General features: G+C 38.9%; 1 protein-coding gene across 1 annotated transcript in view; it reads left to right on the top strand.

Annotated features, from left to right (window-relative positions):
• The window catches only part of hmcn1 (hemicentin 1), an 82,953-nt gene that overhangs the window by 31,547 nt on the left and 24,265 nt on the right, over positions 1–27,141 (top strand). Inside the window, exons 25-75 of the mRNA XM_077607864.1 lie at positions 128–223; positions 375–569; positions 1,326–1,456; positions 2,009–2,156; positions 2,349–2,475; positions 2,561–2,715; positions 3,017–3,295; positions 5,312–5,593; positions 5,758–5,866; positions 6,100–6,269; positions 7,090–7,244; positions 7,445–7,568; positions 7,647–7,748; positions 9,417–9,593; positions 9,714–9,865; positions 9,957–10,080; positions 12,579–12,754; positions 13,371–13,467; positions 13,652–13,774; positions 14,528–14,683; positions 14,773–15,054; positions 15,143–15,310; positions 16,238–16,351; positions 16,433–16,519; positions 17,214–17,405; positions 17,719–17,892; positions 17,973–18,086; positions 18,181–18,326; positions 18,397–18,547; positions 18,795–18,992; positions 19,062–19,175; positions 19,255–19,442; positions 20,404–20,500; positions 20,576–20,737; positions 21,209–21,322; positions 21,406–21,608; positions 21,826–21,907; positions 21,986–22,117; positions 22,296–22,445; positions 22,545–22,704; positions 22,778–22,902; positions 23,005–23,188; positions 23,903–24,000; positions 24,078–24,356; positions 24,421–24,617; positions 24,727–24,808; positions 24,893–25,029; positions 25,103–25,244; positions 26,212–26,356; positions 26,437–26,564; positions 26,653–26,809. Coding sequence (XP_077463990.1) covers positions 128–223; positions 375–569; positions 1,326–1,456; positions 2,009–2,156; positions 2,349–2,475; positions 2,561–2,715; positions 3,017–3,295; positions 5,312–5,593; positions 5,758–5,866; positions 6,100–6,269; positions 7,090–7,244; positions 7,445–7,568; positions 7,647–7,748; positions 9,417–9,593; positions 9,714–9,865; positions 9,957–10,080; positions 12,579–12,754; positions 13,371–13,467; positions 13,652–13,774; positions 14,528–14,683; positions 14,773–15,054; positions 15,143–15,310; positions 16,238–16,351; positions 16,433–16,519; positions 17,214–17,405; positions 17,719–17,892; positions 17,973–18,086; positions 18,181–18,326; positions 18,397–18,547; positions 18,795–18,992; positions 19,062–19,175; positions 19,255–19,442; positions 20,404–20,500; positions 20,576–20,737; positions 21,209–21,322; positions 21,406–21,608; positions 21,826–21,907; positions 21,986–22,117; positions 22,296–22,445; positions 22,545–22,704; positions 22,778–22,902; positions 23,005–23,188; positions 23,903–24,000; positions 24,078–24,356; positions 24,421–24,617; positions 24,727–24,808; positions 24,893–25,029; positions 25,103–25,244; positions 26,212–26,356; positions 26,437–26,564; positions 26,653–26,809 — 7,780 coding nt within the window. The remainder of the gene's footprint in view (positions 1–127; positions 224–374; positions 570–1,325; positions 1,457–2,008; positions 2,157–2,348; positions 2,476–2,560; positions 2,716–3,016; positions 3,296–5,311; positions 5,594–5,757; positions 5,867–6,099; positions 6,270–7,089; positions 7,245–7,444; positions 7,569–7,646; positions 7,749–9,416; positions 9,594–9,713; positions 9,866–9,956; positions 10,081–12,578; positions 12,755–13,370; positions 13,468–13,651; positions 13,775–14,527; positions 14,684–14,772; positions 15,055–15,142; positions 15,311–16,237; positions 16,352–16,432; positions 16,520–17,213; positions 17,406–17,718; positions 17,893–17,972; positions 18,087–18,180; positions 18,327–18,396; positions 18,548–18,794; positions 18,993–19,061; positions 19,176–19,254; positions 19,443–20,403; positions 20,501–20,575; positions 20,738–21,208; positions 21,323–21,405; positions 21,609–21,825; positions 21,908–21,985; positions 22,118–22,295; positions 22,446–22,544; positions 22,705–22,777; positions 22,903–23,004; positions 23,189–23,902; positions 24,001–24,077; positions 24,357–24,420; positions 24,618–24,726; positions 24,809–24,892; positions 25,030–25,102; positions 25,245–26,211; positions 26,357–26,436; positions 26,565–26,652; positions 26,810–27,141) is intronic.

A 27,141-nucleotide genomic window follows, 5' to 3' on the forward strand; every position in this document is an offset into this window, starting at 1 on the left:
CACACGTGATTGGGCCTTTTTTGTACATATAGTTTGTTTCCTTATATTTTATCATTTTCATAGTTTTGTCTGCCCTCACCTTTTACGCAGATAAATGAATTATGTTACTGTCCGTGTGTTTTTTCAGTTCCCCCGGTAATCGAAGTTTTGGAACCTCCATTCAATAGTCCCTTACAGGAGAGAATTGTAAAACAACGTATTGCCTTCCCTTGTCCTGCAAAAGGTACATCACTGTAACTGTTTAATGGATGCTTATTGATAACTTACTGATCTCTAACTATGCACTCACCCTGCTTTGAATGATATTTCAAAGAGCTTTATCTTTTTTACCAATACACAGTAGAATTCACTTATTTCTCCACCTGTTGCCACAGGGCTTCCCAAACCTGTGGTCCGATGGTTGCGTAATGGCCAAGAATTGACTGGTAATGAGCCCGGTGTGTCTATCTTGGAGGATGGCACTCTTTTAATTCTGGCATCTTTGTCACCGCTTGATGACGGGGAGTATGTATGCTCTGCCGTTAATGATGCTGGGTCTACTGAGAAGAAGTACCAGCTCAAAGTCAATGGTACGTGCCCTGATTGTGTTTCTAGTTTTATAAATGCAACGTAAACTCTGACATTTTTACTGAAATGTCTCTAAAAATGTGGTTTTGTTTCAGCGAAGGAAGGCTTTTTTTCACCGAAATATTGTTACCGAAAACGTTAAGTTGCTTTGGCTCAAAGTTTCGGCAGCACGCTCTTCCGTTAAACTGCTTTCAAATGGCAAATTACGATGTGGTCGCTCAGAGCAGTTTTTTGTATACATTATGTTCAAGGGCGACTCTAAGAAAAGAGTTTGAAAATTATCAATTAAAATGCGTCATGTCTGTGAACCACTACCAGATTCATGTTGGTATTTTGAACACGTCTTTTTCTCTATAGTGGGTCAATGTTAATTTCTTTATTTTTTTTCTGCAAATATTATCAAATACGTATGTTTTGTAAATCTAAGCAATAATAATATCTATATTAAAAAGCAAAACATATAAATAAAACAAAACTAAACTTTTAAAAGTGAATAATAATTTCCAAAATAGTGTTTTTACTGGCTGAAATCCTGCCAAGCTGTCACTCAAGTAGTTGGCAAGTACTCCTCCATCATCTTGAAATTTGAAAGCTATTGATCCTTGGAGCCCGGTCGTAAATTTCTTTTATATCCGGGATTATTAATTGCGAACTTTTTGTTGCCAAAGGTTTTGAGTTAGCCTGTAGAAAGCATGTTTTCACATATTTTTCATTTTGGTGGATGCCTTCTTGTTCTGATCCAATCCAATGCTCTCCAGTGCCACCAACACTCGTCGACACTGACGAATCAGTAAATGTGTCTGTGGTTGAGCGACAACCCACCACTTTGGTCTGTGATATAAAAGGAAGTCCGACCCCAGTTATCACCTGGTACAAAGGTGACATTCCTGTAAGTAAAATTAATCTTTACAAACTCAGCTATGCCAACATTTGCTTACATTTTAAAAGATTTTTAAAGACATGTCTTTTTTTGATTGGTCAAAATGTATTTGTATGGCACATATGAAAGATCCATGAGGGATGATGAAGTCATGAGTTAGTTAGTTAGTTACTTAGTCAGTCAGTGAGTTAGTTATAGTCATACACACTTTATGAAAATTCTGTTTGTTTTTGCTGGTAGTACAGAAAGTTTTCATTTTGTGCTTATTCTTATGATGTGTTTACATCATATGCTGTTACTGTAGTAACCACAGAGTATATGGCGGGGTTGGGGTAGTTAGTAAAATAATAGAAAATACATATATCAATTGATAAGCCAATAAGTCAATTTATGAAATAAAATTAAGGCAGTTACATCAGTAGAGAATTTGTGCATGATGTTTCCTGAGTTGTAAGTTGTAAAATGGCCAAGTTACTGTGTGATCAATATGAAAACTGTTCCTTCTTAGAGCAGTTCTGATTCTTTTATTACTATGTAATGTGTACTTTTGCTTCTCAACAGGTAAAGGCTAGTAACATTATTCAGATTCTTGAAAAGGGGAAATCCTTGAAATTACTGAAGACAACCCCAGCAGATGCAGGCAGCTACACCTGTAAAGCCATCAATATTGCTGGCAGCAGTGAAAAATACTTTTTTGTGGATGTACTGAGTGAGTAAAACAGTGATTATTGGTAAATCATATATTTAGAAAAGTAAAGCTTCCACCCTATGTCCAAAAATGCATGTAGTTTCTTTAATTATAACCCAATTGCGATTGGCAATATTTTTCCCAGACATTACTATTATGCATAACAGATGGAGAAATTGATTAGTTATCAATCCGTTATCTTCTGTGCTACAGTCCCACCAACAATTGCAGGGTCAGACTTTCCACAAGATATGACTGGAATTCTTAAACAGGAAATCAAGTTGGAGTGCAAAGTAAAAGGAGTGCCATTTCCCACCATCCAGTGGTACAAGGACCGAAAGTTGGTATTCATTAATATTATGATGGACAAATTACTCCTGAAGTACTTATTTGTTAATTCCTTGTCACTCTCGGATGCTCTCTAGGGTGGTATTTCTAGGGGATCCAAACTTGGAGATCAGTGATAATGGTCAAGTGTTAAAAATAAAGAGTGCCCGTTTAGGAGACCAGGCGAGGTATCAATGTAGTGTCGTTAATACAGCTGGCAAAATATCCAAGGACTTCAAGCTCAACGTGTATGGTGAGTAAAAGTTGCATCTGGGTTGAATAACTTCTACTGCTTTTATGAGATTGCTGGACGAAATATCAAAAACTTCTCAGAAACTACTATGACTTCAAGAATAGCATGTTATAAAAATATGATTTAAGTACCTGTTGTAAATCAACACGTTTTCAAAGAAGAATGTATTGCTCAGCATTTATGAAGACATATGACTTTCACCCCTATCTGATACATTGCCATGAAATTTGTCATACAGTAAAAATCCAAAAGGAAAATGAGCTTGTAAATGAAATGTGATTTTTTTTTTTCTCTGTTCAAGTCCCTCCATCGATTAGAGGTGGTAACCAAACAACAGAACTTACAGCCCTGCTGGATACAACAGTAACACTTGAGTGTGAGGCACGGGGAGTACCACACCCCACCATCACCTGGTACCAAAAAGGAGAGGCCATCCTGTCTAGCCGTCAATCTCAGTATGTAGAACAGGGCCGATACCTGAAGATCCCACGAGTGCAGGTATCTGATGGCGGACAGTATACCTGCAAGGTGACCAATGTGGCTGGGACTGCAGCAAAAAGCTTTGAGCTTGATATCTACTGTAAGAAATATTTTATTCTCACCTGCCAACCTCATTCATTCATTTTCCCCACTACTTATCCTCACAGGGGTCGCGGGCTAGTCACCTTAGTTGAGTACTACCATATTTTCTCGCATATAAGCCGCATTTGTAACTTCAAAAAATGATGACTGAATCAAGGGCACGGCTTCTATGCGCACAAGATTTACGGCCTTGCTATACTCTTTTTCACCAGTAGATGTTGGTGAAAATGTACATTTACTATTTGTGGTTATTTTCTGTTTTGCAGTAAGAAAACAACCATCACTGGATGAATTACTAACTTACTTATGACCCTAATAATGTGCTTTTGATTCATACTGTATCTCAGAATAACCATGTGCGATGATTTTTCTCAAGATTTTCCCTTCAAAGTAACACATTTGTACTCCCTATTAAAACCATGAATATGGGATTGTGAATCAGGGGGCGGCTTTTATGAGAGAAATTGTAACATTCAATGATTTTAACGCAATTTTAGGGGTGCGGCTTATACGCAGGGGCCGCTTATATGCGAGAACATACAGTAATTAAATTGTTAAGTACCGTGGTTTCTGGACTATGAGTCACACATTTTTACATAGTTTGGCTGAGCCTGCAACTTGTTATCATTGCAAAGCAACACTGTTGTGTCTGATTCATTGATTCACCATGAAGTACCGTTTCCCAAGTGTCTAACCACTTCGCAGTCATCTGATGACCGAACTAATCAGGAGAATTAGGCTGGGGCTGTGAGCGTGGCCAGGAGGCAATTGTCTGGTTGAATACGATGTCAGAGAGCAAGCGTGATCTTGGTCAGACACTTCATTTCCCAATTAAGAGAAGAGCGAAGATCGTCATGAAAAGCTTTTTCTGATGAAAAATTATGATTTAGCTTTTCCGTGAACCAAAATGTCATACTGTGGCCTTAATGTTGATTGGTTGCCCTCTTATGGCCAATCAGGGTAAGAAGCGGGTGCTGCAGACGTGACCAGGGAATCGATCAGGCTGAATACTATAGCGCATGGGTGGCAATCATGTGGCTCTCGGGCTGCATGTGGCTCCCGGCCAAAATGAATTTCTTTGCCAGAGCAACCTCCAGGGTGGCTAAGTTGCATTTGATGTATGTGTTGAGGTTGACGCTTAACTTGAAATGAACATAACGAAAAGGTATTTTTAACGGGAAACTATGTTTTTTGTGTGTGCATTGAGAATAGTCTGGACTATTGTCCATTCAAAAGCCATATATTTTTCTCCCATTACGAAGGTCTGAATTGGATCTTTACCAGATGGATCTGTCTTGTATATTCGTAGCGGATACATGGAACAATCAAGCTGGCATGACAGGTTAGCGACATGTACTAAGGTGTGAAATATGAATATAGTTTTTTTTTTTTTAAATATAGCACACATCTGAAAGGGAGTTGGGGGACTTTTTCAGAAGTGATACTGAAGTTGATGACTGTAATGTAATTTGAAAGTGAGATTGAGAGTTTGTTAAACTAGGTTTGTTGTTTTTAGGCTATAATTGCAGTAGGTTGTTCTCCATTTTATTGTTATTGGTTGTTGGAGCTGTGGTAATTTCACCTGACTTTACTGCAAGTAGCGTAGGTTCGATTCTCACTCGATGGCGGTCTAATTGTGTGGGCGAATATCTGTTTTTCTCTATCTCTGCCCTACAACTGACTGGCAACCGGTTTAGGATGCAGTTTGTCTTTCGCCTAAAGTGAGCTGGGATAGGCTCCAGCACCCTGTGACTCTGACAAGGCTAAGGGGGGTTGAAAATAAATGTACACATATATGTACTGTCTATTGTTGGTTCATGGTTTCTGATGAAATGAAATTCCCATAAAAATGTGATTTATACCCCATTGTGACATTATTGTTCCTTCCCTCTCCATTGTGTACTTTTTAGTTGATGCGCCATATAGTCTCAAAATATGGTAATTTAACAAACTATGCAGCAGTAGTATATAAAATAACCGGAACCATTTTCTGTTATTCACCTCCCACTCCTAGTACCTCCTTCCATAGCCGGGGAACAAAGCGGGGCATCTGAAAGAAAGGTGGTTCTGAGTAAACCTCTCATCTTGGAGTGTGAGGCTGGTGGCTACCCTCCGCCTTCTCTTACTTGGCTGAAGGACGGAGTCCCAGTGCAAGATGGAAACACTGTCCATGTGCTTGAGCATGGGAGGAAAATGCAAATCTTGTCAGCCAAAGTGTTGGACTCAGGACGCTACGTTTGTGTGGCAACGAGCGTTGCTGGAGAGACAGAAGTCAAGTACGACGTGAGAGTTTTAGGTATGCACAAGTATCTGCCTATAGGTATATATTGGCATAGTGGCCATGTGTTTATTTAACATATTTGAGAGAGAATCATTCCAATGAAACGCACAAGTGTATGTTACAGGTATATAAACAATCTAATCCATTTTTTTACTATTTAAAAAAATGTTATCCCTCAGTGCCACCTTTAATTGATGGAGCAGGAGGAGTGACTGACAGGACTGTGATATTTAACAGCCCACTTGAGCTCGATTGCCATGCCACTGGAATGCCTGCTCCTGCAATAACGTAAATTTAATATATATATATATATATATATATATATATATATAATTTTAGTCTTTAATTTTTTTTTATATATATATATATATATATATATATATATATATATATATATATATATATATATAATTTTTTTCTTTAAAAAAAAATTATATATATATAGAGATATATTTTTCTTTTTTTCCTATATTACACTGAAACTGTGCGGTAAGTCATGGCAATGTCTTCTCCAATTTCAGATGGTATAAAGATGGGCAACTACTCAGTCATGGTGAGGGACTGCGGATTGCAGTCAGTGGTTGGCGTCTGATAATCCCCCGAGCCCAGGTCTCTGACACAGGGCGCTTTCAATGTGTGGCCACCAATGAAGGAGGGGGCAACGAGAAGGACTTCAATGTGATTGTTCAAGGTAGCGTTTTCTTCAAATACAAATGCAATGTGGCATTATGTAAATTGCTTATACATTAATACCTCGTATATTGCAGATTGACCACATTGAGGCCATATGTATATGAAAAGTTGATAATGTAGGAACAATAACACGAACATGAAATGGGGGGAAAGGCAAGGCACAACTGGAGAGTATGTCACTGGGCGCTAGGGAGCAATGTCTACCTTTGGGAGTTAAATAATACAGTAATACCTTGTATATCTCAAATCAACTTTTCCCTTAGAAATGAACTAAAAAAAAACACGGAAAAAATGCAACTGTCCGCCCATTGTTTGAAGGTATCTTTGCACAAAGGAGTTGCAACAAGAAAGACAGGGCCATGCTGTTCTAATAAGCAGCCTCTCACGTCTTGGCCACCAGCCTGTTTCGTATGCTCATATCTCAAAATTTGTCTCGTATCTCAAGGCAAACATTTGCTCGGAATTTTACTCGTATCTCAAATTCCTCATATGTCAGGGCACTCGTATGTCAAGTTATTATTGTAGTACAGGAAGCGATTTAGATGTCAAAATATCCTTAAATAGACACCATAAAACTCTCTCTACATAGTGGTCATTCACCTATAGTGGCAGGTGTTGGAACCTATTAACCGCAATAAACAAGGTATTACTGTATACTTCTTCTAAATGGGGGAATGTGCACTCTACATAGGAGACGTTAAAAAAAAAACATGTGGTCAAATATTTGTATTTTCCTTTCTTTACTTGCTTTAAAAAAATCAATTTTGTTGATTCTCCAGTTCTCTAAGATAATGAGTCTACCCTATCAACTATTTCAGTTCCTCCGTTGATTCGTTCCACTGGGAGTGCTGAACGTTCAGTGGTTCTGAACAAACCCATTAGCCTGGAGTGCATCTCCAGTGGTATCCCAGCACCCACCATTACCTGGATCAAAGATGGTCGACCTGTTGATACATCACAGGAGAACTTTAAGGTTGAATAAATCTTTTTGTGTGTATGAAAAGAAAGAAAAGAGTTGTCTATATTTAATCTAATTTGAAAAGCAAAGCAAACAAAGTTTAATTTCATTGTATTTGCACTCTGAAAGAGGAAATGGTGAACCTTTGAATTTAGCATGCAGGGTAATGAGGCATGTTTGCTGTGTGTCTTTCTGCATGTGTGTTCCTAAACCAGCTGGATTCAGCAGGCCGAGCGCTCAAGGTCACGGGGGCAAGAGAAGAGGATGCTGGGAAATACACTTGTCTGGCCACAAATGCTGCTGGTGAAGCTAAAAAAAGCATACGGCTCAGCGTCCACGGTAACAAAATAACATCAACTTAACTCTGCTCATATTGCCTTGCATTCCTCTAAATTGTTCCGACTCCATGTTTGAAAGTGCCCCCTACCATCTCCACCTCCGAAGACATCCTCAACCAAACCATTCTTTCTGGTTTCTCCACTGAGCTCGAATGCAAGGCAACAGGAAGTCCATTACCTGGTGAGACTTGCAAATGTCCTTATCTGTTACTTTTGACCGGTACTGTAGCCTTGGCTTTCCCATGAACGTATCAGGAGAAAATTGATCTCAGATGACTCCCTACAGGCAGCTTTATTCTCCCTGTCATTCCTTCCGAGTACTGTAGCGTGCACCGTTCAGATAAGCAGTCGCATTCCAACATAATTAAAGACGATTGTCGTAATTCTTTTTGTGCTTTGGATCTGATGTGCATTCCAAATCTATTGGGTCTGTGAAATGATAAATTGTCAAAATGTTCCAAAGCACATCTGCAAGCTGAGAAGTATGATTGGGCTTTTCAAATCAAGGTGTCAAACTGTTTTTGACGCTTTGATTAGTTTTCCATGACTGTTTTTGTTTCATATTGAATATGAAATGCATGAAATGAATCTGTGTATGTATGTATGTGTATGTGTGTGTATATGTATGTGTGTATATGTGTGTATATATATACATACATGCATGCATACATACATACATACATACATACATACATACATACATACATACATACATACATACATACATACATACATACATACATACATACATACATACATACATACATACATACATACATACATACATACATACATACATACATACATACATACATACATACATACATACATACATACATATACATATACATATACATATACATATACATATACATATACATATACATATACATATACATATACATATACATATACATATACATATACATATACATATACATATACATATACATATACATATACATATACATATACATATACATATACATATACATATACATATACATATACATATACATATACATATACATATACATATACATATACACACACACATACACACACATACACACACATACACACACATACACACACATATACACACATATACACATATACACATATACACATATACACATATACACATATACACATATACACACACATATATATATATATATATATATCTGTGTATGTATGTGTGTATTGATCTATGTATATATATGTATGTATATGTGTATATATATATGTACGTATATGTATATATATATATATGTATGTATATATATGTGTGTGTGTGTATGTATATATATATATGTATGAGTGTATATATATATATTTCAGCAACACGCTTATTTATTTATTTATAAACTTATTTATTACCTATTTATTTATGTCTAAAATGTATTTTCCTGTGTCTGTATGCTCACCCATCTTGCTACTGTGACAGTGAAATTCCCTGAATACGGGATGAATAAAGTTATCTAATCTAAACAAGGCTATTAATTAGAATTGCAATAATCTCGAGAATTCTGTGTGAATACTCGAAAATACTGTCACTCCCTGCCAAATAAGTGATGAATGAAGGAATGATACTACCTGATGCATGTTTATTTTCAAAACAGTAATAGCAATCCTACAGTTATAATTATGAGACTTTTGGGAAATTAGTGAGTATTTTATGTTCCATTAAAACCTTTTCATTTTTGCATTCTTTTTACTCAATGTACAAGAAGTACTACAGGCAAATATTCTTTTGGATTACAAATCCTGCTGCTGCACAATATTATAAATGAGATTTCTTTTGGGTGGGACTCCTAACGTTCATTCAAGTTCTTTTGTGTCTTAGCGATTACGTGGTACAAAGATGGCCGACCTCTGACAAGTGCAGCTGGTGTGACCATGTTGAAACGTGGCCAGGTGTTGGAGATTGAAAGGGCTCAACTATCTGATGCAGGGATATACAGCTGCGTCGCAGTCAATTTGGTTGGAGTTGCCGAGGTCTCCCACAGTTTGCAGGTGTTTGGTCAGTGTCGTTCCCCCTCTCCATTACAACAGATGTTTTATGATCATTTGTCCGTTTGTGTCAGTCACTAAGAATGCAGTCATTGATTTTCCCATTTGACATTTTCTCTCTCTTGTGCAGTGCCTCCGGTTATTTCTAGTCGAGGTGGCACAGTAATAGTCCTAGTGAATGAGGCTGGCAGATTGGAATGTGAGGCTAATGGGGTTCCTGCCCCCAGTCTTACTTGGCTCAAAGATGGCAGCCCTGTCACAAGCGTATCCCATGGCATACAGGTTTTTTTTTTCAACTGTTATCTTGTGTTCTAATTTGTTAATGTTTGGGTATTAGGAGTCACAATATGCACTTTTTGTGGCTATCCCACAGTTATTATCTAATGGAAGGGTGCTGTCTCTGAGAAGTGCACAGGTGAGTGACACGGGCAGGTATACCTGTGTTGCTGTCAACGCTGGAGGAGAGCAACAGCGAGATTTTCAACTGAGGGTTCATGGTGGGTCCATCGTCATTACAGCATCCTTCATACATATTCACCCATTTTGTTACCAGTGAATAGTTCTTTAACACTTCCTATCACCTTGAAATCATCCAATTTAATATTTGTGGAGGCCAATTTTTATTTAATAATACTCTGACATTGGCAGACTTCAAATCCTCACTTCCAACCCTCATAGTTCAAATGAATTTGATGTACATTACCAATCAATGGCAGTGAATGTGTTACATAGTATGCTGTAGCTTTATAAAAACAAAATCATAATTTCACTGTAGCAGCAGCAGACCCGTTACAAGACGTTAGTCCTGCATGATTTTTTCAAATGCTCAATTACTACAACACTAGATACAATATCTAAATTAAATTTCTTTATATTTTATTATTATTATTTTTAACATGTTAAAAGGTAAATTGCACTTATGGAATTTAATACACACATGGCTCCATGTTTAAATGTCCCGCAGCATGATTAGTACAAACTGGGATAAAGATTCTGCCTTGCTTTGAATTCAAACTGCACTTAAAAATGCATTTTTATGTGTAAGTAAAGTCCTGCCCTTAATTTTAACCAACTTTTTATTCCATTTGACTACTAATTGATTTCAATATGAACTCATTCATCAAGTACAACGGCCATGCTAGTCATCGTCTCTGGGCATTGAAATACATACAAACAGGTATATGCCTGTGAATTATATTGTAATTAGATTAGATTAAAATGATCAGTCTACTAATGAGGAGAATTTGAAAAATACATCAAAAACCTCTTTTGGTTTGCCATTATTTTAAACTTATCTGCTGGTAAGCAAGTAATAATGTTTTTTTTAAATACAGTATTTCTCATATTTTCCTCCATGTCAAAGTACAAAGTATTTGAAATATCAGTAAAAAATGTTGATGATGATAAATGATAAGAGCTATTGGCAAACATTAAGGAAAATTCAGAAAATCCACTGCTTGTTCCTCTTTTCTTTTTCCAATGTTCTCGTCTCGGTTTGACTTTCAAACTGCTATTCACGCCATACTGCACTTTGTCTTCCAGCAAAATGACAGCTCACACGTGTGGTGTATCACGGGGTTTTTATAAGGCATTGTGCGTTGAAAGGAAGTGGGGTCAGAATAAGCTTACTTTTTGTTGTCAGCTTCCTGCTGTGAGCAGTGCATGACACAGTATCCGTTCTTATACAACTCCAATCAAAGCGGATGTCAGTTTGGCAACATAAGACAGCGTTGACATGGAGGGGATCTGGAGTTGGCACTTGTTTGTGTCTGTCCCTTCCATGTCTGTTTGAACAGACACTGAACGTATGTGAAATGCAAACATCCACATGGTGTGTGTTTCCTCTGGAAGATCAAGAAGAGCTTGGCCAAAGAAATAAAGGCAGATTTGATGTGGTAATTGCTACCATTTGTCAGCAGCTGTCTGCATATGTCCAAATACTGCATTGAGGGCCTGATTTAATCCTTCCTTGATGACTTTCTCTTGGTCTTTCTTGAGGAAATTGCCCTGGAGTCATTTTGTCAAAATAAATCAATAAATAAACCAAATAACGTATTTTTCGGAATATAAATTGCACTAGTCAAAGAATGCACAGTAAAAAGGGGTGAAAATAAAAATTGTATTTTTGTTGGGAAGTTTTTTAATCTTTCAATTAACAAACATTAAACAATATATTAATAGTAAAAGAGGGAACAGCAGACAAAATAGGCATGTGATAATGTAACACATTGGCAGTTTTTTGGATAACTTTAGCCTAAAAAGCACAAAATAAGCTGTTGTGATGAGTGATAAAAATATAAAACAAGTCGCAGGCCTAGCCAAGCTATGAAAAAGGTGTGACTTATACTCCGTAAAATACAGTATAAGCACAGAATAAACGGGAAAACTTGATTAAAGACAGCAATACCTATTTTGCAAAGTAATACAATTGCTTAATTCATTTCTTTGCTATCACAGGATCCTGCACACTAATGAAGTTATTGAGAAAAAACAATATAGAACAATATGGATTGATATTTTACACAAGCTGATGTTATTTATTTATTCCTCACAGTTTAGTTACATCAAAGTGAGAATCATTTAAAAATACAAAACCTAATTCTAGATCAAATCTCCCCTACAGTCATGTTTTTCCACAATGTGACTCATGGTTTTGCTAACGTGGTTTTGTTGTCCAATTGCACCTCAGTAAATGTGGGATTTAAATCATGATAGTGTTTAATAAGAAAACGTTGAATAGGTGTCTTTGCTGCTCTTTTAGCACGCGGTAAAATGTTTGTTAAGAAAACTTCAAATGGGTTTCTTTGCTGGTGCCGTGGCACAAATAAGGAGCACAATTTGCTGAAATGCAAATATCATATCAAGGAATGTGACATTATTTTATCCTATTATAACTTTGTATGATTCAAACACTGTATATTACAAGGTAAAAGTACACCACATTTCCTGCTTCCGGAATTTTATTTAAAATGGAATGCGCTTACTTTTTCCACAGTGGCGCCTAACATCAAGGGTGAAGAAATGAATGCCACCGTGATGCTTGGTAGTCTTGTGGAGCTCCACTGTCTGAGTGATGCTGTTCCCCCACCCACCCTGTTGTGGCGAAAAGATGGACGCCCGCTATTCAGGAAACCTGGTTTGACTCTGTCAGCAGATGGGAGTTTGCTCAAGGTTGGGAACACACTAGGACAACTACAAAAGAAGTTATAATCACGTCTTGTTTAATTTAGAGTAGCATCGTTATTAAAAAAAAACTATAACGGAATATATTTAGGATGTGTATGGATATATGTCAGGTGTGCACTTTATGAAGCTTTAATTTCAAACGTTCTATGGTATTCAGTTTGCATTTTCTTTTTCGAAGAATTGAGCACTTTTTCAGGGACCACATAAGGAAATTTTATTTGTTAGATTTTTAACACTGTTCACTGAAATAGCTGGTTTAAAACAAAATGACCTGTGACATGTCAGATATCGGCTTGACTTGGACTCAACATTTGCTCTCATCTTAGAATGAAAATACATACCAAGATATATTGTTTATCAATATTCAGTTTAAATGCGTTGGACTATGACAAATCTCCCATTATATATTTATACTATATATATATATATATATATATATATATATATATATATATATATATATATATATATTTATATATTTATACTATATATATATATACATATATATATATATATATAAAAACACATTCTTATTATTAAGACTATGTGCGGCATCAAGGTTGGATGTAGCTAGTTATTTCTTTGCAAATCTTATTGCTAGGTTGACAGCGCTCAGATGCAGGACTCTGGAAGGTATACCTGTGAGGCCACTAACATTGCTGGCAAGACAGAAAAGAACTACAATGTGAATGTGTGGGGTGAGTTTTGTTTGTGTGTGTAAATGAAAAACATACTGAATATTATATTATCTCTGACTTCTCATACTGAAGTACTCACATATATAAGGCAAAGAAAATGATGCATGGTAACTCAGCAAGATGCACCCCTAAACTATTGTAAGTAATAAGCATCTCGATTGTCTTTGTATGGTTGCCTCCACAGTTTCTCCGAATATTCGTGGCTCAGAAGAGGTGTCCCCCCACACAGTAATTGAAGGAACTCTCATCACACTGGTGTGCGAATCCAGTGGAATACCACCTCCCAGTTTGAGTTGGAAAAAAGATGGTAGGTTGGATGGTGTATGCGAATACCAGGCAAACGATACCAAAACACTAAAAGATATTTACATATACAACTTCAATTCAACTGACATTGTATTAAACAAATCAAAAGAGAATACAATGATTTGAAAAATCATGTTCAACCTATGATTAATTTAATACACTTCAAAGACAAAATATTTAATACACAATCTGATTCATTTTATTTTATACTCATCTCTGAACCGCTTTATCCTCACTACAGTCGCGGGGGGTGCTGGAGCTTATGCCAGCAGACTTCGGGCCAGGGGTTGGGGGGGTGCACCCTGAATTGACTCCCAGCCAATCGCAGGGCACAAGGAGACAAACAGCCATTCATGCTCACATTCATACCTAGGGGCAATTTAGAGTGTCCAATCAGCCCACCATGCATGTCTTCGGAATGTGGGAGGAAACTGGAGTATCCAGAGAAAACCTACGCAGGCCTGGAGAGAACATGCAAACTCCACACAGGTAGACTGACCTGGATTTGAACCCAGGTCCCCCACTGTGAGGCCGACATGCTAACCACTCACCCGCCGGGCCGCCCCTTATATAATCAATAACTTTGAATTTTAGCGATCCTCAATGACCGTCCTCCTTGCAAGTGAACGTCCAGTAGGGTGTCGTTCCTCATTTTTATGTGTGCCTTTGTGGATATGTAATGGCTAACCTGATATGTGCCAACTTCAATTTGGGGCCTAATTCTCACAAATTTTTCCGACTGGTTGTGTCAAAGGGGTGGAGCTTCAGTCCGATCAGCGGATCAAGATTTTGTCAGGAGGTCGTCAGCTGCAGATTTCCAATGCCGAGAGTACAGATTCAGCTTCCTACATCTGTACGGCTTCCAGTGCTGCTGGCAGCACCTCCAAGGAGTACAGCTTGCAGGTTTATGGTTGGTCCACAGTATACTCATGATTTGGGAGCCTAGACATGTGCCTTAAATGAGCACACGTACCAATGTATGTGCTTTTCTCACTTCAGTACGCCCTTCCATCAGACACAGCGAGGGTGACGCAGACGCTGTCGTTGTGACAAAAGCAGGCGATGTGACGTTGCGATGCGCTGCAGATGGCGTCCCACGGCCAGCAGTCACCTGGCTGAAAGATGGACGGCCAATCGGAGGCACTCATGGTGCCAAGATTCTGAATGAAGGAAGACTGCTTCGGATTAAAGATGCTCAAATTTCCGACACAGGACGCTACACATGTATTGCTGTAAATGTAGCAGGGCAAGCTGATAGGAAGCATGACATCAGCGTGCATGGTATGATGTGTCCACTTTGTTGCTTGGTGTCATGGAATTGTGCTTTATTTTTTTTTGGTTTTTTTGTTTTTAACTTTCCATTTTCTAGTCCCACCTACAATCCTTGGTGAAGTTCAGTTCCCAGATAATGTCAGTGTTGTCGTGAAGAACCCTGTGGCTTTGAGCTGCGAGGCTTCTGGAATTCCTCTTCCTGCCATCACCTGGCTGAAGGATGGCCAGCCAATCAGAGGAAGCAGTTCTATTCGTATTCTTGCAGGTAAAACTAAATTATATACACAATTATTTAATATGAATAGTACTTGTTGGCTTCCAAATTCTTGAAAAATGAGCCCTCCCTCCATTGATTTTCGTCAATAATGGATTATAAACAATCAAAGCCTTGATCAGCTCAGTTTATATCGGTCAATGGTAAACATTTTTTGTAGCATGGTTTATTCAATATTTACAATATTTGGCATCATCACACTAACAGGTGACGTGATTGCAATACCTTACTGTTTATCTATTGCTGCTTATCAAGAGGACAAACCTACTTATGTAAATAGGAAATTGGCATTTTCTGGTCATAGGGTTTTATTAGGTAGGGTGAGAAATTCACTCAAGGCTAACTAGTTTATAAAAATACGAATGGAATTGGATTGTTTGAATTATCATATTTGGCTGGCCACCAAGTAAGGATGTCTCCCGGATCTGGCCCAAAGTCAGCTGGGATAGGCTCCAGCACCCCCCACAACCCTAGTGAGGATAAGGCGGTTCAGAAAATGAGATGAGTTTAACAAAAATGGTGAAAAATGAAAAAAAAAAGAGTTTTCTCTTAGTTTTTTTTAGAATTAGTGTTAAATCAAATACGCCCAGGAACTGCATGTTATTTTTAATTTTTTTGTAGTGTAATATTTGTTGGTTGGGATGTAAAAATTTCCTCGAATGACCCATAAACAAAAACATCTGTATCATATGGCCTTGCTATTTAAAATGTAAGCAATTTGAATTCAATCGTAAATTCAAGTCGATTTTAAACCACAGTAGCTTTCAAACCTTGTTTTAAGCTTATTAAAAACTTTATGTGGGGGGAAGCCTAGAATTTGAAGATGTTGCGTATATTATCCATGAAGGTTTTTAATTTTGTGTTACCATTTTCAAATGACAACTGATTATACTTCATTTGAGTGTTGTTTTCATTTAGGGGGACGGAACCTGCGTCTATTGAATTCTGCAGTGGAAGATGCTGGGAGGTACACCTGTATCGCCTCGAACAGCGCTGGAGAGGAAAAGAAAGATTTTGACCTTGATGTTCTTGGTAAATGCACACTACTCCTAATATTTGATTCCTCATGATGGCAGTGAGAAACAAGTACTTTTTTAAACCTCATTACAACAGTTCCACCAAGCATTGAAGAAGAAGGAAGTATAACAGATACAAAAGTCAAGGAGACGCACAACATTACTCTGACCTGCGAGGCCTCAGGTAAAATACATAATTTTGTCTTTTTATCAAATACTTTCTGTCGTAAAATTCCAAAGAATGCTCTCAGACATCGGAAATTTCAAATCCAAACTACAACATTGCTCCCTTTAAACCAGTGCTTTCCAAATAGTGTGTCGATGGGACCCGCGTTTGGCCCTTGGGAACAAGCTTTTTGGGCGGGGCTACTATGATCAAGTGTAATTTGCATCCACTACAGTAGCTGGCAGTGGCGCTTATCGACAGCAGAAACAACTGTAAAGAAAAGAAGAAAGGTGGTGTTGCACTTCCTTGTGTGTTATCCCCTTCCTATAGTTGTAAAAGCACTGTGTGATCATGCCCGTTGGTGTTAAGTGAGAGTCCACGTATGTTGGTATTGTTGAGTGGGTAGATGAAGAGGTGGCCGGTCTTGTGTTGTGCCACAAAACTTCTGGCAAAAAAACATCCAGTAAGCACACCCCAATGTGGTTTTCTTTTCCCTGCAGTGGTCGTAACAGCAAATAATTGAGAAATAATGCTTTACAGTAATCCCGCTGTAGCCATTTACCAATAATGCAGTGAAATAATGAAGTGATTTTAGGTTTGAAATATATCTTCTGTCACATCAGTCTAAAAAACTTTTGGAGACACCTTGAAAATTCTGACACCATCTGCTGTAAATTGTTCTTACCGTTTTTTTTTACGTTACTGTTTTTAGGTAATCCTGTTCCGGAAATTACCTGGCTAAAGGATGGGAAAGAACTAGTGCCTGACAGGCAACACCAAATCTTGTCTGATGGCCGATATCTTCAAATTTCTGATGTGCGTTTAGCCGACACTGGCAGATACAGCTGCCTCGCATCGAACAATGCAGGGGATCGCAGCCGCCATTTCAACCTCAACGTCCTGGGTACATTCTTCGAGGAGCTATCCTTTAGTGCAGAGGTCTCCAAACCGGTCCTTGTGGGCCGCTGTGGCTGGAGGTTTTTGTTCCAACCGACCCAACACACCGTTTAACCAATGAGGTTTCTGCTGAAAAAAGAAGCACCTGACTGCAATCCACTGATTGCACTTCTAGGATACCAGATTGTTGGAAATCTTACAGGGTGGAACGAAAACCCGCACCCACTGCGGCCCTTTCTGGAAAAGTTTGGGGACCACTGCTTTAGTGAGATAAAATGTTGTCACGTCCTATTTTTTGACTGTCTTCAAATTCTTTTCAGTCACTCCCACCATTGCTGGGTCAGGACCGAACAGTTCAGCAGAGGAAGTTACAGTAACCCTGAGAAGTCCCACCTCACTAGTGTGTGAGGTTCAGTCGTATCCTCCTGCACTCATCACCTGGCTCAAAGACGGATTAACATTCGAGTCTGGCCATAATGCCAGAGTTCTTCCAGGTTCATTATATTTAAGCCTAACTTTTTTTCACTTTGATACAGTACATTATGAGTTTGATGTTGGTAATATTTTGTCTCAGGTGGCCGAACCCTTCAGATTCTTAACGCAAAAGAAGAGGATGCAGCTCGTTACACATGTGTTGCCACTAACGAAGCCGGAGAGGCCTTCAAAAACTTTGATGTCAAAGTATTTGGTGAGTTTAGGCCTTGTCCTTGTATCTTATTCAGTAAAACTGTCGTTCAACTCTTCATTCTAATAACTGGCAATGCTTTTTCTCTTTGTTCCAGTTCCCCCACAAATTGATAAGAACGATATCCCGGGTGAAGGACTTTCCCCTAAAGAAGTCAAGATCAGGGTCAACACCACGTTTACCTTGGAATGCGCAGTGCAGGCCTTTCCTTCCCCGGCATTGCAGTGGTACATGGATGGAAAGGTAGACTAGCAAGTTTGGACCCTGCACTTTTATGTCTGTAAATTTAACTCTTTTCTTCTTCTTTTTTTAGATTCTGCGGGCGGACGAGCACGTGTCCATCACAGCTGATGGTCAGATTGTTCAGATCAGGCATGCTCAGGTGTCCGACACTGGCCGTTACACTTGCATAGCCACTAATGTAGCTGGAGAGGACGAGAAGGACTTTGATGTAAATATACAAGGTGAACTGGGTTGACTGATGATAACAGACCAGTATTGAATTTAATGGGGTTATATATTATTCCTGTCAAATATGTTTTTTAAAGAAATGTCATCATAATTTTCAGATCTTATACCAAATATTATCTAATTACAGTCCTGCACTACTACGTACCATAACACTGGTCCATAAATGTCATGTTTTTTCCCCTTATAGAAAATTCTTGGAATAGATCTACATTATGTTTATTTTCTTATTTTTCCTGGCAGTTCCTCCTAGTTTCAACAGACCAACTGGAATTGCTGATACGATGTCCCCGTCAGGCTTTGGAGTGGATGCTCTTGATGTGATACTCAATAATCCAATCTCATTATACTGTGAATCCAATGCTGTTCCCCCTCCTACACTCACATGGTACAAGGATGGCCAACCTCTGACCTCCAATGGCAACGTGTTGATCATGCCAGGTGAGACAGAAGCAAGTGAAAGACTAGAATGAGTGAGTGCATGCCAACGTTTAAGTGCTTTATCGTCAGGTGGAAGAGTGTTACAAATCCCCAGGACTCAAGCAGAGGACTCTGGCAGATACACGTGTGTGGCTGTGAACGAAGCAGGAGAAGACTCAATTCAGTATGATGTTAGGGTATTATGTGAGTACCGAAGATTGAATTTGGAAGGAACTCACCAGAGACTTTCTCAACATCAGTTAAAACCAATGTTTTATATCAGTTCCCCCCACAATACGTGGAATACACAGTGATTTACCCGATGAGGTGATCGTCTTGGCCAATAAAACAACTTTGCTGGAGTGCCACGTGGATGGAAATCCTACCCCCAAGATCACCTGGTTTAAGGACAGTGAGCAAGTCAACCCTGATGATGGTCATAGGATTCTGGCCAATGGCAGAACACTTCAGGTAACCCATCTGTATATACTACTATTTAATATTATGGGACTTCAACTCATGAAATTGGTCTTTCTGTCTTTATGACTCGCGCAATTGTCAAAGTTGGTAGGGGAGATGTACAGCATATTGCCTAGTGCAACAACAATTTTATACTGTATTTTTAAAAGATTTGTCAATAAAGGATCTTAAAATTAGTTAAACTATGTTCAAAAGAACATACTATTTTTATATTATTTTGAATTAGTAAAAAGGAGCCGAAGGATTTGAAGGCTTTTTATTGCCACTGTACAGAGCACAGTGAATTTTCCAGCTTAGGTGGTATTCCTGACTTGTTTGTAAAAAAATTAAATATACTTTAAATCTCTTTTTTTCTTTAAATTGATGTTAGGACAATTAAGTTTATTCATAAATTGCGAGGATGCAAAGGATTCAAATGTTTTGTTGTCACTGTATAGAGCACTTAACATACGTGAACTCTCGTCTCTGAACCTCTTCGCCAATCATCTTAAAGCCTGGCTGTTAGACGAACAAAATTGCGATCGCAACGCTCTCTAAAACTGTGCTACTCGTTTGTGTGTGTGACTAGTATGTCTCTTCGTTTATCTTCAACCTACACAAGGGACTAAAGGGACATTAGCCCTCGGCTACAATCTTACATATTTACATACCTATATATGTTCATTAATATGTGCTGTCCCTTATTAAATAAATCAAACCCAAACCCACAGTGACTTATTTTCCAATACCAATGTTATAAACCAGATTTGTCTTCATTGTTTCCTTGATTTTTTTTTTTTTAATTTGGTCTCAGAACAAGTGAATTTCCTCATATAAAATGCATGCTTAGTATTTGTGTGATTGGATGCGCTGGATGTAAATATTACCTGTAATCGTCTACAAACTGTAACCACTTATTCTATTCCTATCTACTTAACACGTTGGTGCAATTCCATGCATTCTGTGCTGTCAGGTGTTAAAGGCTCAAGTGGCTGACACAGGACGCTATGTGTGTGTAGCTGATAATGTGGCAGGAAGTGTTGAAAAATCCTTTAATCTCAATGTGCATGGTAAGACAAAGAAACATTTGTTCCATTAGTTTCGTTCCTTTAAACTCAATTATCTGTGTATCTTTCTTCTTTCAGTTCCTCCCACTATTTTAGGCCCAAACCATGAGAATTTGAAGGTGGTAGTCAACAATTTTGTTTCCATGTTATGCCAAGCCACTGGTTTCCCACCTCCTACCTTGAGTTGGCTAAATGACAGAGGTCCGATTCAGGCCAACACTAATGCACTCATTATGCCGGGTACGTTAAATCACCGCCAAAGAGCAGTACTAAACTGTGTGACCGGACCTTTCGTCGAAAGACGTTTGGTCCCCGGACGTTTGATCGACCGGACGTTTGGTAGAACGGACGTTTGGTAGAACAGACGTTTGGTAGAACAGACGTTTGGTAGAACGGACGTTTGGTCGCCGGGTTCGCTCACTGTCAAATTATGACAGAGTTTACTGTTGATATTTTGATATTAGATATTTAGATATTGAACTCTCTCTCTCTCGCTCTCTCTCTCTAATGATTATAATTTTGAGAGCTGGTTTCAACAGTAACAACCCGGTGACCAAACGTCCGTTCTACCAAACGTCCGTTCTACCAAACGTCCGTTCTACCAAACGTCCGGTCGACCAAACGTCTTTCGACGAAACGTCCGAGTACCACTAAACTGTAACAGTGAATTACATGGATGATAACTATTTTACATTTTGATATTTGTTGCAGGTGGTCGCACTTTACAAATCCTAAAAGCCAAAGTATCAGATGGCGGAAAGTACAGTTGTGTTGCCATGAATGCAGCCGGAGAGGCTTCCAAGAACATCTACCTCACAGTTTTTGGTCAGTCCTCCCTTTATGTGCTGTATACAAAAAGAAATCATCAAATAGAAAGGTAGAAAAATCCATTCTGTTTGGCCTTTCAGTCCCCCCTAGTATCCGCGGGAACAATGGGGATTCTCCAGTGGTTGTGAATGTGCTTGCTGGTGAATCAGTGACTCTGGAGTGTGAATCCAATGCAGTACCCCCTCCCACCATCACCTGGTACAAGAATGGAAGAATGGTGACAGAGTCTGGCAACTTGCAAACACTGGGTGGGAGACAGACGCTTTACATCAGAACATCAGAGGTCAAACACGATTTTTTTTCTCGTGTGCTATTTTGAACACTGAGATATTTGTTGTTCATTCTTCTGTTTCTCCAACTTGTTTGTCATGAAACTATCTTTTTATGTGCTGTTTTTCAGCATATATATCTCATATGTTTACGTAAAATAATTATATAACGGGATCTTGGTAAATGCAATTTGTATGTTTTAAACTTATGTAATAAATATATTTTTTCAGGTGTCTGATACTGGACAATATGTCTGCAAAGCAACTAATGTTGCCGGTCAGGTGGACAAAAACTTTCATCTAAATATTTATGGTATTCACTTTTAGCTGATCATTTATTAATATGCATTTTAATTCTGCAGTAAAAACTTTATTTGGACCTCCCTTGTAGTTCCTCCTGGTTTCGAAGGCTCAGCTGCTGAAAAGATTGTGGAAACCATCAATAACCCAGTTACCTTAGCTTGTGATCCCACTGGAATCCCTCCTCCCAGTCTAAGGTGGCTAAAGAATGGACAGCCAATAGGTAAAAGTGTCCACATTGAGCCATGCAGGCTGTGCTTCATCTTGTTGATTTTAAAGTCCTTGTGAATAAAGACATTCAAACTCAAAACTGATTTCTAAGTGGCCGGAACACTTTAAATATTACATGGTGTTCTAAGTTTTCATTTATTAAATAAGTTATATGAATGTGATTTGTTTAGAGAGCTCAGGTTCTTTGGAAATGCACATCTTCTCTGGTGGCAGCAGGCTTCAGATTGCACGATCACAGATGTCAGACAGTGGCAGTTACACTTGTTTGGCCTCTAACCTGTTGGGCAAGGCCCAGAAAAACTACCACCTCACCATACAAGGTACGTGAAGCTTTGATCTTGAAGCGACTCAAATGAACTTGTGTCATTACCCGAACGCATCCGAAAGCCTGATGTTAAATCCAACAATACCTTTCTAAGTTCCACCTAGTATCTCCGGATCAGAACTACCCAGTGAAATTGGAGTCCTGCTAAATGAAAGCATACAGTTGGAGTGTCATGTCCAGGGATTGCCGACACCATCTATCCAATGGTTAAAAGATGGCAAAGTCATCAACAACACTGAGAATAAGGACCTCAGGTACAGCACTAGATATGAGACATACTGAATGGATAGCACTGCTACGCTATTATGATGTCATGGCCATGTTTAGGATTAGTCCCGATGGCAGCGTTCTCACTGTGACTGCTACCCACACAACTGACAGTGGCAAGTACACTTGTGTAGCCTCCAACAGAGCTGGTGAAGAAGACAGGATTTTCAATTTGAACATATATGGTGGGTTAAACACAAAAGTGAAATGTTTTAGAAAAAACATTTATCTACAAGCTTCTTTCCTTTCCTGTTACCTGTCACCTCACGGCTCACCTACTCCCTCAGTGCCTCCTGTGATCGAGGGCAACACTCTCAAAGCCAAAGAGTTGACCACTGTCCAAGATAGCTCGGTCAATATAGAGTGTGTTGCAATGGGATCACCTCCACCACAGATTAACTGGCTTAGAAATGGCCTTCCTCTTCCAGTGTCTTCACACATACGTCTTCTCTCAGGTGGCCAAGTGCTCAGGTAAGTCTTTCAACCTGGCTGTACTGTATGTAGAATGTCGCCTCCATGTAGATAAACACTGTTACTAGTATTAAATCAGCCACACATGAGCAGTACAAATAATTGAAAAGTTGCCAATCTTGGTGGGTAAACCACTTTCAATCCTAACTTTGTTGCAAATAGAACATGCATGATAGTAAGTATCGTTAGTATGATTGACAGTCGGCACAAACACACCTACAGAATCCGAGCACTGACAAATCAAGCCGTTTTTCTGTTTTTAAAGCCTTATTAGATTTCCTCATTGATTTGTTTATTTTTATCAATTCACTCACTTTTGTCAGGGTTATTGACCACAATCTTTACTTTTGCCCAATTCAACATTCATTCCTTCATTCATTTTCCGTACCACTTATCCTCACAAGACTTCGCGGGGGGTACTGGAGCGTATCCCAGCCAACTACTATGGGCAGTAGGCGGGAGACACCCTGAACTGGTGGCCAGCCAATCGCAGCCCCTAATCCAACACTTTATTCATTTTTACTTTGTTAAATTCTATATTTTAACACTAATATTACCTAAGTATAAAATGCAGTCTCAGCCAAACAATATAAATAGTTTGACTATACTCTGGAAAACATGGTATTCTATAACGCGTTCATAGAAAACTTCCATTGTGAAATGCCACATTATTCATATGCATGTTGTATATGTTGGGCATGTTGTATCAACCAGGATTACACGCACCCAAGTGTCAGATGGAGGCAGCTACACCTGTGTTGCATCAAATAGAGCAGGAGTTGACAACAGAAATTATCAGCTATATGTGCATGGTAAGTCTGATGATTTTTCGAAATCTCACAGTGCAGTCTTTGGAAAACTTTACAGTGAACACATTCTTTTCTCTCAGTCCCTCCAGTTCTGGATGGAGTGGGAAGCACTGAGGATCTAACTGTAATTAGAGGAAGCCTGACTTCTCTGCTGTGTGTGGCTGATGGAACCCCAGCCCCGACTGTCACCTGGTTGAAAGAGGGGGTGCATCTTTCGTCTGACACCCAACTGAGACTACTAAACCAAAATACGACTATGCAGATTGTCCAGGCTCAAGTGAGCGACACAGGACACTACACATGCATCGCGAGAAACACAGCCGGTCAAGCGAGCCGTCACTTTAACTTGAAAGTACTTGGTAGGTCATAGCCAGATTTTTTACTTCTTTTTTCATGGTAGTGATGTGCAATATTTTATTTCAGAACCTCCCCAAATCAAGGCATCGGGTGTACCAGCAGAAGTGTCTGTGGTAGTTAATAATGCACTAGAGCTTCTGTGTGATGCGTCGGGTATTCCTCCACCCACTTTGACCTGGCTAAAGGATGGACGGCCACTCCCACAAACAGACAGCCTGCAAATCCTTCAAGGAGGACATGTGCTTCGTGTAGCCTCAGCGCAGGTCACAAATTCCATTATAATGAGCCACAATACACTACAATAAAACATTAAAAAACTGCCTTCAATACTACAAGATGAATCTTTTAACTAACAAACAAATTTGATTTCAGTTGCTGGACACTGGCAGATACAATTGCCTAGCCAATAGCCCGGCTGGTGACGATGACAAAGAGTTTGTGGTGCGAGTCCATGGTGAGTAACACTTGTAGTCCAAGTGAATGATGGCACCCAAAACCTTTGACTAGGGCGTAAAATACATCAATCTTGGGTTTTCAGTTCCTCCGAACATTGTGGGTAAAAGCACACCTCAGGATGTGTCAGTGTTGCAAAACAGACAGGTGACTTTGGAATGCAAGTCTGATGCTGTTCCTCCTCCAACTCTGAGCTGGCTCAAAGACAGCCAACCATTGCAAGTAATTAAAGAAACTTTTCCCCCTGTAGATTGCAATGACTTTTCCTGGTTCATGTGCATTTATGACTTTTTAGGTTTCTACACGAGTGCGTCTTCTCTCAGCGGGCCGCTACCTACAGATCAACATGGCTGAGCTCAGTGACAAGGCTCAGTATACCTGCGTGGCTAGCAACATCGTTGGAAAGACTGCACGGCAATTTAATCTTGCTGTCAATGGTAAAAGTGTTTAGATATGTGTAGGTCAAATCAGAATGTTTGTAAACAATCGTGACCGGACGTTTGGTCGACCGGACGTTTGGTCGCCGGGTTCGCTCGCTGTCAAATTATGACAGAGTTTACTGTTGATATTTTGATATTAGATATTTAGATATTAAACTCACTCTCTCTCTCTCATGATTATAATTTTTAATAGCTGGTTTCAACAGTAACATCCCGGCGACCAAACGTCCGGTCGACCAAACGTCCGGTCGACCAAACGTCCAAGTACCGTAAACAATAGGCAATGATGTCAATGCATGTTTTGCTTACCACTGCCAGATGTATTCATTTATGCCCGTGAGTCTATGTGAACGAAAAGGCAAGTTGTCTTTTTCTGTGCTTTGATTCAATTCAAGGGCGAAAAATTATTTTGTCCAACGCTTGTTAACCAATTAGAATTTTGAATGAAACAGAAAAAAAAAAGAAATTTAACTCTTAGTTGTACCCTATTTGTTTCACTATTACAATACAACTATGTAAACATTCGTCTTAATAAACATAATATTTTATGTATTAATTATTATTCGTGGAGCGTGTCCCACCACATGTATGCATCACGCTTACCATAATATTTGGTGATAATAAAAAATGGGGAAAAGAGCAATGAATCATATGATGGACAGCTCTTGTCTCAATCCAAAAAAAAATCCAAAAGAAGGGGTGAAGAAAATTTATGTCCCTGCTTTTATTTTTCATATTGTTATATAAATAATAGCCTTCATAAAATCACTTATCATTTCATAACTACAGTTCTTTATTACCTATCATTGATGAATATGTATATACCACAAAATCTGAAATTTAATGGTTGTTTTTAAAGACCTTTGAAAACTAAATGTCCATTCTGAAAGGACCCATAAGTGATAAGTGTGTTAAATGGGTTTTCTTCGAATAACAAATAATCTCTTCCAATTTATCTCTTCAGTGGCCCCAATAATCCAAGATGGCCCACAAACTGCCTCCATTCATCTTAATAAAACAGATGTGCTTGAGTGTATCGTAAGCGGCGTGCCAGCACCTCGAGTCACATGGAGGAAAAATGGAGTCATATTGACTACAAATAACAAAAGGTAGTCCCACACTATTCCACATGCACAAACTCTACAATGCAAACTTGCTCTTTTGTAATTTTTTTAATCCGTGTATGCAGGTATATATTTATGGAGGATGGCTCGTTACAAATCCACTCTGCACAGGTGACTGACACTGGCCGCTACTTGTGTATGGCAACAAACCCAGCTGGGACACAACTCAAGAGAGTGGACCTTGAAGTATATGGTGGGAAATAAACATTGCCATGACATGAATATAGATTTAACTGTACATCTGCTGATAAATACATTAATCGTGTGATCTAATCTTGCAGTGCCTCCCACTATTCTTGATGGACCCACCAACGTGACAGTCACAGTTAATGTTCAGACCACCCTCTCTTGTGAGGCCAATGGCATACCCAATCCCTCTGTGATCTGGAGGAAAAACGGCCAAGCAATCAATACAGACCAGAACCAGAATATGTACAGGTTGAATCAGGTTTTACTACCCTTCTGTTACAGTTGTCTAGAATCCGTTTACTCGGGCCACTAACCCAGACAAAATATTTTAAAGACTCTATGATAATTGTTCTCAAATATTTTAAAGTAAGTACCACTTCAACGAATACTTGGTTCTCCTATGACCACTATCAGGGCAAAAATTATAATATATTAGTATTCATTCATTCATTTTTCATGCTGCTTATCCTCACAAGGGTTGTGGGGGTGCTTGAGCCTACAACCCTTAACGCACACACACACATACCATGGGTTCAAACGCCCTAACATGCATGATTTTGGGATATGAGAGTAAATTGGAG

The sequence above is a fragment of the Stigmatopora argus genome, chromosome 8 (assembly GCF_051989625.1).
Source record: "Stigmatopora argus isolate UIUO_Sarg chromosome 8, RoL_Sarg_1.0, whole genome shotgun sequence".
NCBI lineage: Eukaryota > Metazoa > Chordata > Actinopteri > Syngnathiformes > Syngnathidae > Stigmatopora > Stigmatopora argus.